The sequence below is a fragment of the Dreissena polymorpha genome, chromosome 2, assembly GCF_020536995.1.
Source record: "Dreissena polymorpha isolate Duluth1 chromosome 2, UMN_Dpol_1.0, whole genome shotgun sequence".
In the NCBI taxonomy this organism is placed as follows: domain Eukaryota; kingdom Metazoa; phylum Mollusca; class Bivalvia; order Myida; family Dreissenidae; genus Dreissena; species Dreissena polymorpha.
The window spans coordinates 30,160,705-30,173,089 of record NC_068356.1 but is presented as its reverse complement, the minus strand read 5'-3'; the positions used below and the strand labels follow the sequence as shown (position 1 = coordinate 30,173,089).

The 12,385-nt window shown below is 34.0% G+C and overlaps 1 protein-coding gene across 2 annotated transcripts in view; it reads left to right on the top strand.

Moving 5' to 3' along the window:
- Window positions 1-12,385, top strand: part of LOC127866420 (caspase-3-like) — a 101,583-nt gene that overhangs the window by 8,457 nt on the left and 80,741 nt on the right. Inside the window, exon 1 of one of the 2 annotated variants that reach the window (XM_052406930.1) lies at window positions 4,399-4,967. The exons of the other annotated variant lie outside the window; for it this stretch is intronic. Within the exon in view, the coding sequence (XP_052262890.1) occupies window positions 4,783-4,967 (185 nt within the window). The 5' untranslated portion in view covers window positions 4,399-4,782. Of the gene's footprint in view, window positions 1-4,398; window positions 4,968-12,385 lie in introns of those variants that run through there. 2 annotated transcript variants of the gene reach the window in all.

The window sequence follows — 12,385 nt, the reverse complement described above, 5'->3', positions numbered from 1 at the left end:
GCTGTTAAGATCCAGAAAGTCCTGCATTCACATCGAATATATCCTTCGAATTCAATCAAGTGTTGACATAAGCGGAGATTTAGTTAATAAATAACTCATATATACCAAATGACAGTTTCTAAATAGCCAAACAAGCCGATGTATGCTGTAAGAAAGTTTTTACACGAGTGTGAACATTGTCTCATGGGCGCGGCCATTGTTGTATGTTGAGGCACGAACGACAACTCTGCTGGAGAATGTTATCAATGCTTATCAGCGAGATATGCCGATTAGAAAAATCGAGTTATCTCAATCGGACTGGCTCGGTCTTTTACATAGCTCGCCATTGTGAAGAATTTGTTCATGGTATGATAACTTAGACGAGCTGCTGAAGCAGCATCGTCAAAAATGAATTGAACAATGTGAAGTGCTGATAGCAACATAAATCCGCAATCTTTAATTGTTCCACATTTCGGTTTCACACTATACTCCTTACACATGGAAACATTGGGATGACAATCATTTCGACATGTAATTTATAACTTTATAACGAATGCAAAAGTTTTCATGATTTCTAATAACCTTTACCAGAGCTTTTTTCGTGCATTCACTCAGAAACAGAAGAAACGACACATAAGCACACAAACATAAATAAAAAAATGTACTAATATTTTAATAATAAAAATAAAAATAAGCATTTAAATTGAATACAAACGAACTAAATTAACATTTATCAATTCATTTGCTTCATTAAAACAAACGCAACATTATTACATCAACCTGATTCCCGATGAAGTGAAACAAAAACATTTATTGACCAGCCTTATCTTCAATTTATGAGCTTAAGATATTTCGCTTAATATAATTAAATCGAGTCGAACCTGATTAATTCCGAGACCAAGAACACTTCTGTAAAATACATATCAATCAAATTTAATATTTTTTTAAAACATGTAAGAATTAGAGGTAAATGTATATACAATTATACGTTTCCTTATGGACATTATTATTATTATCATTATTATTTTATTTTTCTATTTCATTTATTATCATTGTTATTATTATTAATAAAACAATTCATGCTTACGTGAATAAACATACTTTTGAAATCGAAAGACAACTATTGTAGGTAATAATAGAGGTGAACGTATACTTTGGACGGGTAATTTTAATTTTGAATTTGAATGAGGTATGGAAAAACTATTCTTGTACAGGCTATCAAATGTTTATTTAACAAAGTTTCACGTTAATTAATAAATGCATAATTTACAAAAGAACGGTTTTACAAAGGTCAATAATGTGTGATAATCATTTCTTTTTACCATACTACACATCTACGGCGCATCGGGTTATATTTTCTGGCGATCTCTGTCTGCGAAATGTTTCATGAAGGGAGCTGTGTGAAGTGCATGCAGTGTCTAAGGATATTTTAATTATGCATGTATCACATATGATCAAAAGGAGACATGTCAGAAGTGAGCGCCGACAATTTAAGTACATTCACATGGTTGTTGCCAATGGAAGTTCTTATCACAATCGCCGTATGTGGACGCGCACTATCACGCTGCATAACACCGTTGCCAATAGGGATATGTTGCGCTAGAAACGGCATTCAGATTGGTATTTAAACAACATTTATGTTTTCACACGTTTTCATTAACAATTTGTTCTAAAATGAATAGCCGAGCTAAATACATGTTACGTCATCTAAAGAATGTACATCAGCAGTGTGTGCGAAGACCTTACTTGTTTAAAACAAAACATTGATTAAGTGCAAAGAAACTTTATCAATATGTTAAATAAACACACGAGAACATGGCCACGAGTTGTTAATGCCAAGTAGTGCATGCCTTTTGAAAAATTCTGACATTTGCATGAAATCCTTTTGGACCGTCAATTTGCTTTTATGATGGCACTTTATGGCCATTCATGCGATTTATACATAGCTAATATGAATGTCTAACAATTCGGATACAGAAAAAAATATCCAGGCACATGCATAATCAGAAAGAGGAACTGAATTGTAATGCGTCTTCTAATTATCAAAGCGAGTATAAATTAGTCGCAGTCAGGTGAAGGTGAATGCATATCTAATTGATACAGACATATGGCACATTACTGAATTCCACTGAGAGGGCATTGTAAAATGTATGTGCCACATTTTTGGCACACACGAAAATAATTCTTTGTGAGGGTGGCTACCATCATCAATCATATCAACGGGCTCGACATTTATTCTAAGAAAATATTGGAGACAGTGAGGCCTTCGACAGCAGTTTAATGATCTTGAGGCATTAGACCGTGATACGACATTTTGCTTTTATATCTCCGCATATTTTATAACGATAAATTTTAAATTTACCTAAAAATTAAGGATTCTCACACATTCCATGTTCAATATTTTCCCCCATTTTGTGTGAATCATTTATATTCCAAATGCACTGAAATGAAAACCAATATTGATATAGCAAGAATTATGCATGTATCTATACATACACGCATAACATATGCATTGGTGATACGATATAGGGTGTAAAAAGTGAAATTAAGAAAATGTAAGCATACACGTGTTATTCATCGGAAAACAAGAACAAATACAATATCTACATAGAAATTATTTTTTAAAGGGGAAAACAGCAGAAGGAAAATTCAAAATCATTGATTGAAAACTAGAAAAATATTTGATTTCTACCGAACAAATTATAATTTAAAGATTCAATGCAAGGGCACCAACGTTTTCAAAAAATATATACCGGGTATTCCATGACCATGATGCAGTTGAGAATTTTAGACATTGTCTTAACTTATGAGACATATCTTAAATCTTCTACAATATCCTTAACTGATTAGAAGTATAAATACAATGCACCACATCATTTATAAGCGAAAACAATAGGGGCCGAAAGAGTTCATACAAGCGCGGCTATGGTGTATTCAGAATCGTGTTGACTTTTTGCACGCATACAGTCCAAATGTTTTTTGATGACGCTAACCAAATTAAATTCTCTCCAATTATTTTATAGCATCAGGTCCGCGCGGCCATATGCTAAGCGAAAATCAACAATTTCAATTGGATCTTTGAGTCTTTTTGTAGTAGGTGTATCGTCTAATAAGCGGTAAATCTGTACCTCCAAAAAGTGTTAAGAATGTTCTTGGCTTGACTATATAAGTATGCTTTATCGCGATAATATATCCTATACTTATAGCATCATACGGAGGATACTTAACACTTCCAGCGGTAAACGGTTTCCGTCCATCGCAAATGTTTGAATAAATATCCCAACGACCTTAGAAAATATTTATAATTATTTATCAACAATAATACTGTTAAAAAGTGTTTCGTTTTGTGTTTACAATCAGTAAATGCCTCGTAAACAACGACGCTTTAATAAATTGTCAGCCAAGTCAAAATTATGTCACAGCAATATCTGACACTCGGTATGCCTACTTAAGTGAGTTCAAAACTTGTAATATAACACATATAATACATATATTTACCAAGGATTATTGCGATTACGAGAAATCATCAAAATCTGATAAGTATAGTTATGTCTATCTGACAGTATTATCAGTGATTAAATATGTCTTATTTGAACATAATCCAGACAAATCCAATTTATCCAGAAACTTTCTCAAGGCAATGAACATTCATGGAAACGTATATGTTTCACAGCTAATTTGAATAATAACTTTTGAAAGCGGTCCGCCAGATAACGAGGTTTCGCCAAGGAAGATGGGCTTGTGTCAGAGGTAATCAAACAGTTCCATCCAGGAAGATGATGGAACCGTTTACCAGTTCGATCGTCGCGTCAAGCGGCAATATACGACTTAAGCTCTGTTTTTCGACGTTATATTAATATTATCTTTTTTAAAACAATATTTCAATTAACGTCAGGTTTGTAATGAAAACTGCAATTAAAAATAAATTCATACATTACAAAAAGTGTGTTTACAGCATCTTGTTTTAAATTATGGGACATTGTTTATTCACTTATCACGGGTGAGAAAGCGCAAATGATTCGATCATCTTTATTATTTCGTCAACTGCTTTTAAAAAGTACGCCTGTTTTTTTTCTAAATGAGTATGTATTCAATATTTATATAATATTTCACAAAATATACTTTTATGCGAATTCACTCTGACTTTATAATCAGCATGAAACATGCTTTAGTTTTGTGATATTCTCGAAACAGTGTCAATAAGTTGTAGGTGTAGAACATTTTATTTGTTCCGCACTGCATTGTCAATCATAGCTTGAATTGCCGTTATTTTCTCACAATTGCATCATTTATTGAGATTTACCATCGACTAATTTTGCGACCAGTACGCTATCCTTGATTCGTATTCACACGGGCGAGGAGCAGTGTCTCTCCGATTGCGTCAATAATGTCAGATCTCTTTAACTGTCACAGCACGGACTGTATAAATTGAGCGCTGTCAATGTGGAGTTTAGACGCAAACTCAGCCATTCCGTGAGACATTGATTGTGGGGGAAGCAGATAATGGGGAATATAGCAGGACATAAAAACAGATTTTGTCGCTCAAGATTTGCGTATTGGGTAATAAGCAAAATAATGAGAATTTGGAAATACGTTTGTTCCGATTTAAGACATTACAAAGTGTTAAGCGTTTTTATCCAGTAGTGCTAATATCGAATTAGTTTTTGTGTGAAGGAGATGAACGTTATCACATGACCATATATCGGTACTTCACATTGGTACTGTAAGCGAGAAAGATATAGTAATATAAATAAACGTATATATTTTTTATAAACTTTGAATATAATATATTTGTTGGTGAACATGGAAAGGGAATATCCATCTAGTTCTGAACTAAGTGCAGATTGGCAAGGTTCACAGGCCTCGTTAAAGACTGACGGGATCAGTTTCCATGGTTCCCAACAAAGTCTCCACCAGTCAACGGCCTCTCCGCGTCTCAGTCCCGTCTCGAATGACTCGAACTCGCCATATCTGTTGAGGAAAGTCAGGTAAGTCGCACTGTACAAAAGAAGTTTTGGTTACAATTTCCTCTTCTTTCCCGAAAGTCAGGTAACACTCGTAAAATGTTATCTAATGGGTTTCGTGATAAACTCGGTAAACCTACGGCAGACAGTCAAGTAAGTCCAATTGTCTTATACCAATCGTTACCGTTGACTGGGGTTAATATTACATTCAGCATAATATTAAGTGGCGTGATTGCAAACTGTTATATCCATTGACAATACTGTGTGTTACCGCAATTGATGTTTGAACTTAATTATTATGCATTCAGTAATCCCTAATATTTACGATTATGTTTTGCTAAAAATATGAAGTAAATGAACAAAACAAAAAAAATTAATTAAAAAAATATCATATGGTTCTTGTACTCGTTACTTCCCCACAAAGTTTCATGTCATCATATAACGTTTTAGTCGAATCTAATGGGACTTTTAACAAGATTTAAGATTATTGAAGGTGGTCATTCAATGCTTTAAATTGATAAATGTTAAATCGATACTAAAGCGCTTATGTATAATACAAGAATAGAGATTACGAAAGATACACGTTTACCCCACCTGGGCTGAAACAACTGACGTGTAGTATTTTACATTTTATACAAGTAATACGTATTGTAAAAACACAAAAATTTCACTTTGTTATTCGTTTCTACACAAGAGATATACTTAGGACAATAAAAATGACGAGAAAGTTATAGATATTGTACGCTTCTCTCGCACAAACTCGTCTCAGTAAATCTTTGACGTTTTATCTCGATATCTGAAATTGTAATAGATTTATAGTTTGAACAAGATAATGGGTCCGATCCTAGTCCTTAAACGTAGAGATTGGTGTCGCCAAGAGTTTCAAGAGGCTAATCTCGTCGTCCTCGTAAAAGTCTTATGCGTTAAATAGCTTGCCGTGGATGTATCTATATTTCTGTACCCAAATAAACTAAATTATAGCAGAGAAAGTATCGTGCTTGTTATCTCAAGAAATCGCAGGCGGGAATTATGTGTCGGCTTGGCATTCTTAGACACGCTTTTTTTCCCTCAAAATGAGGTCTGTAATCTATTGTCTTTACCATATACGTTTTCGCGAAACAATAGTGTGCGCGTAACCACTAGTATTCTAGTCATATTTGGTTAGAAAGTTTATAGCATAAATACGTTTCGATATGGTTTTGTTATCAAATTCTTTCAGCTATTCATGGCACTGATTGTTATAAAGTCCGTACCATTCTGCATTTAAAGAAAGGCAATAAAATAGTTGTTCGTCTCCATTTGTCTTACCAACTCTATTTGTTAAAAATAAGTGTCTCTGCAATGGCGTCGCTATCTTGACTTACACGTGATTACCCCTTTTTCTAAAGTTTGCTATGCTTTTTGCTTCATTCGACCATATTCGCTTTATTACTTTACATAAAGAAAAACAACTAAAATATAATGTTAAATATAGATGGCGAATCGTAAAAACGTTTAAAAAACACTACCTATTTAACCGAATGTTTAAGTATAAATGACGAAATTATTTTTTTTGGTCGAACTTGAGATTTTTTACTTTCACCTAAACTCAGAGAGGGTAATCACGTGACAATAAAGATGGCGACGTCCATGCCGAGACGGATACTTTTCGCCGTTTTATTCCCTTTATAACTTTAATTAATTGTTAAAATGCTGCTCACTTTCCAGCCATATCGGCAAGATATCGTAGTAAAATTCGCTCTATATCTCGACTTTACTTGCTGCAAAATATCTTAGAAGGCCACAAAATTACAGCTCCCGCTTTAATCTTTAACCCACGCATTCTAGAAAAATGACGTCGTTTAAATGTTGTGCATGTAGGATCGTATAAATATTTAAACATTTAAAACGGTTTCGTGAATAAATGTGATCACAACGTTAGATTGTGACATCATATGTGTATTTAAATTGTCCACATTAACGGTAACATTTTCTGCTTCAATAAATTAAACACATCCAAAGTCATTCAGGGTTAATTAAGTGAACCATACTAATGACTGTTAGTCGTGACTGTCTTTATTGCGCGACTTCAGAGGTATTTATTTTCACGTCTCGGTGTATAATAAAATCATGATACAAATTATGGTTGATTAAATCAATTGATACCACATGACGAGCGCAACGGTTCTTTACATTACATCATTGGCATTAAGAGAGTGATCATGTGGCTTGTAGTTGTACTTGCATAAAATATATATTTATAATCTGAGTTGGACTTTGATGAATCGTTGAGAAATATGTAAGAGATCTAAGAAGGATAAGTGTGCCCGTCTTGCATATTATGGAATATGCATGGAAGTTACAATCTAGTAATAACTTCCAGTATATTCCAGAACGTTATGATTTTAGAGCCTTTGAACATAAAATTGAGCCTGAATATTTTGTTTGATATTTTCAGGAAAGGTATGTCCCCAAATTACCACCCCTTATGTAAGGGTTGGCTTTACAATTGAATCAAACAGTTTAAAAATACTCTTGAATGTCAAATTTTCCAAAATAGCATTGGTACCTTTTTATTGCATTAATAGATTCATTAGCTTGCATTGTCAACTTCGCTTAGCTTTGGATCAACTTAATTTGAGAGTAAACAGTTAACCCATGTATTTGTTAACAGATGTAACATTTAAACGATTTCCATCATAGAACGAACTTTCTTATGACAGCAATGGGCAACCATATCTGAATACAATTATTTCAGTTGCTTTTCATTTACAGTCATGCCACTTATTTGGCAAAAAATCTAAAATACAATTGACGCAGAAGTTTAATAGCGGTTTCAGGGCAACTCGCAACATCATCCGAAAATAATATACCTTGTATATTTGTAATATCTTCAGTACTGAAAATTCTTTGATGGCCCAGTCACGTAGGTAAAGGGTTATCTAATTTATGAATACTAGTAACTTAAAAATGCTCGAGCTAGTTACGTCCCCTTGCATTATGTTGAATAGTTTATAGTACAAAATGGAATCGTAGGCTTTTTGAAAATCAAAGTATACGACATAAAACCCTCCTCTTGGTTTAGTTATATATTTTAAACCATGCTTTCTAAGACAACTATGTTTATCAATTGTAGAATAACCTTTCCGAAAACCTGATTGCTTTCTCACTTAAGTTAATCTTAAAGTTGCATGCAATGGACAGACACATACAACATGAGAAGTGTCGCCTATTTGTTCTCAATCTCAAAGTGGCGATGGAAACAGATATCTATCCTATAAATTTTTATTGAAAGAACTACAGTTAGTTCCTAGACGTGTATGCAACACTTGTTGTCTTCTCTTAACATACTTAAACAATTGATTACTACACAATGTGTTTTGATAAAAGCCATTTTAAAATCAGATATGTTATCAAAAAGCTTTGCTTCGTCTGAAAGTGAATTCCCAGCAGCAATTGTTGAGGGCAAGAAGAAACTTTGTTACAAAGGGGCCTAGTCCGAGCACAATCTAAGTGGAATTAATTACGTGACGATATTGTAGATCGCTAACAAACTGATTTTGGAGACTGTGGGAAAATATTCTGGACCTTTTACCATTTTGAAGAAAAATGAGTTTACATTTGGACTTTCTTGTGCCATGAGTTTCCCAGCAAGCTGCGTTAAAAAGTTTTAATGAGGGCAAAGGCTGGTAAAGCCGGAAACAATGCAGTCAGCGTAAGTTTGAATTTTATATAGCTCATTTTTTTCATACATTGTACAGTTATGCCATACATGATCGGCATATTCTAAAGTTCTTCGATCAAGGCGATGACGAAGCTTTTCTTAAAATGTTGACGCGTTACAAGGCCTTTTATTTAATAAACTCAATGTGTTGATGCCAGCTTCCATCATTTGACAGATTAACGCTTTTATGTTTGGGCCTATGCACTAAAGGAATTTGAGTATCGTATATATAGTATATTTATGATAGGGTTTGTCCATCTTACGCAATATAACAAGTGATTCCGACTTCAATTGACTAAATTGTACTAACCATGTATCGGCGAAATCATTCATTTTTTTTAAATATCGCTTTCTAAAACGGTGATTGCATACTTGCGAGTGTAAACAACTACAAATAAACTAGTGCCGTCTAAAATTGCTATAAGCGTCAATGTCCTATACAATGTCGTTAATATATACAAGGAATAATACAGGGCCAAGAATTGAGCCCCTTGCAACTCCAGCCTTGATTTGGGAAGATGGTGTCCTGGGAACTACCACCCTTTGATGCCTTTAATAGAAATAGTTAGAAAACCAGTTCAGAATATTAAATTTGATACCGGCATTTTTCGGGTTCAATAAGAGGCCACGATGCCAAACTTTATCAAAGGCTTTAAAAAGCACTATCCTAACTTCCAATCCATCATCTAGTGCTTTACAAACCGTATTGTAAAGGTACGTAAGCTGGTTGACAGTCGAGTCACCTGGCATAAATCCAGATTGAAATCGTGTGAAAAAATTAGAATCACGAAAGAAGTTAAATACATGTTTTAAGATAATCCTTTCTAGTAATTTGTATTTACAAGTGAAATTGGAGGATACAAGTTATTCGAGGGAATCGAAGCATCCTCTTGTTCTAAAACATCGCATGCGTTTGACGTTTTCCAATCATATGGAACTGTTTACGACGATACAGACATATTAAGAGATCAAAAAGTAGTTGCCTTAGTTCATTAGATCCCTCAAACAAGTTATTTGTTATGCGCAAGCGTTATGATTTTAGACGGCAGTAACTGTTCATTTTAAATGGAGTTCAAATCCAGTTGAACGCTATCAAACTGATCTATATATGTCTGTTGATCAAAGAAATCATTAAGTTCTTCAGATATTTGAAGTTAAGTTCACCAGCGCATTTGACTAGTGCGGTTTAAGTTTTACTAACGTTGACTGTAAGAACAGATTTTAGGACTTTGCACAAATCACGCGATACGTTATTCTTGGATTTAAGTTTACATGCACGATAGTCTATATAATTTGCTTTGACGAAGCGGAAAAGAGAGACTACATGATTACGAAGTATACGAAACTTAGTCCAGCTAGATGGGGACTTTGTTGTTGTAGCTTTTCTATAAGCTCGTTTTCGTTTTTTTTTTATTTTATGTCCGAATTAACGTGAAGCTGTATATATTTGTGTGTTTAAATTAAAATTACCTAAGAATATAATTTCATTTATGTATGCATATATTGCCATTCAAATTGAATCTTCAATTTTACTGAAATAATTGTTATCTGAATTTGGTGGGAAAAAGTACCAATTAGAATTCGTTTATTCGATTAAGGTTGAACCTCCAAACTGGATTGCTTTAAGATTAGTTATTTCTAGATCTGGTCGTTGAGTAAAATTAATATCATCATTGACATAAACAGCATATTCGCCATGTCAATAATGAGTTCGATCATCCCGTCTTAACAACATGATACATAATTATGTATAATATTTTTGGATCTGGATCTGGATTGGTACACAGCAGGACTTTTAGGTATACGCGCTGCGGGAGAGAGATGGTAGTGACTTACATTTTGGATTTAATTTAATCACTGAAATTCATCACTGAAGTTACAGTATGATCTCATTTGATATAAATGTACATGATTGTATCAAGCGACATAATTAAATAATTATCAGTATAAAGTACTGTGATGATTTCAGTATCATTTAAATGATTTCAGTCAAGTTTATCATTCATATACATTAATTTTGTAAATATTATCAATAAAAGTATACTAGATGCAGACATATTTGAAATTATACAGTGTGATATACTGTATATAATGTAACTACACATCCAAGCAGTCCATCAAACCATTGCAACAGAGCCACCTGGTGTGCCAACGCACCAGCAGACAAGTCAAATACCTTCTGACTTAGTGCATTTTACTATTTTTAACATCTACATTAGTTACAGATACATGTTTACATTTTTATGTGTTTGAAAAAATGTATAATCTTTAATGACATCTGACCATGCATGTCCTAGATTTCAAAATCAAGGCCCTGGTCTGACACATTGGTAACATTAACGTTAAACTGTTACCAGTCTTCTGAAATTAATTTTTATTGAACTATGTAATGAAATCTAAATCGGGCACTGATTTTTCTTGTTTTAAAACAGTCATAGATCAGTTGTGGCCTCTCGGTAATGACCCATTTTTGCTTACTTGTCACAACCTTAAAATTTTCCACATTTCTATAATAGCAAATATGGATTTAGGTGATCTTCAATTGTACATTTACACTTTAGCTCTGTCACAAGAGTGCTGGTACAGTCAAGTCACATATTTCAATCTAGGCCATGTCAAACTCATGGTGTCAAAGACAAATGAAAAATGCGTTCATTAATTATTGTCCGATTGTTTACAACTGCTGTGAGTTTTTATATTATATAACTGATGACCATCATGTGAGAGAAAATTCACATTATCTTGGTATATTAGGTTTGGCAGCCTTTTAGATAACAACGTTAGCTAGTTTTCAATGTCGTTTCTGGGGATCAAACCCGCAGCACAACCTCCTGCAATCAAAGATGACACTCTACCACTAGGCTTTTAGGAAGATTCTGAAAATTTTCGATCCCTCGTCAGATCAACCAAAACAAAAATTAAGTCAAATATTGCCGACTCGGTATTATTGAGTCAGTTCATGAGAGATAATGGAAGATGCAACATCTTTCACGCCCCCCCCTAGCATCGCCTTAAGCAGTATTCGATTCTCAACACGAAACTGCTGGAGTCATTGATCCCGACGGACCAGAAAAAAACCCTTGATTAATGTTCGAAATAAAATCATTTGATTACTGACAATACTATTATTTGAGCCAGGTCACAGGGAAAGGGCAGTCTAATCAGTATCCAATTAAATAATTTTTTATGGTCAGAAAACCGCTTTTAAGCAAACAGCTTTCCAGTGACTGCAGGCTGATCTGGATCCAAACTGGCCACACTCGCCTTAATATCTCTTTTACTGTGACACAGTTCATTTGACTTTAAAATTATATCAAATACTAAAATAGAAAGAGGAAATAATACAAACCAGTAATTTGAGTAAAGACTTTGTAATCAATGTTTTCAGGACAGCTTTGGGATCTGCAAATCTCATGTGATATGCTTATATCTGGTATCATAGTCATTCAATAAGTCGCATAATACAAACCAGTAATTTGAGTAAAGACTTTGTAATCAATGTTTTCAGGACAGCTTTGTGATCTGCAAATCCCATGTGATATGTTGATATCTGGTATCTTAGTCATTCAATAAGTCGCAAAATGCTCGAAAACAATTTACAAAGCAAAATGTGACTTAAATTGATAACTAAAAATACCAGTTTTACCGTGTCATGCTGTCAAGATCCAGAAAGTCCTGCATTCACATCGAATATATCCTTCGAATTCAATCAAGTGTTGACATAAGCGGAGATTTAGTT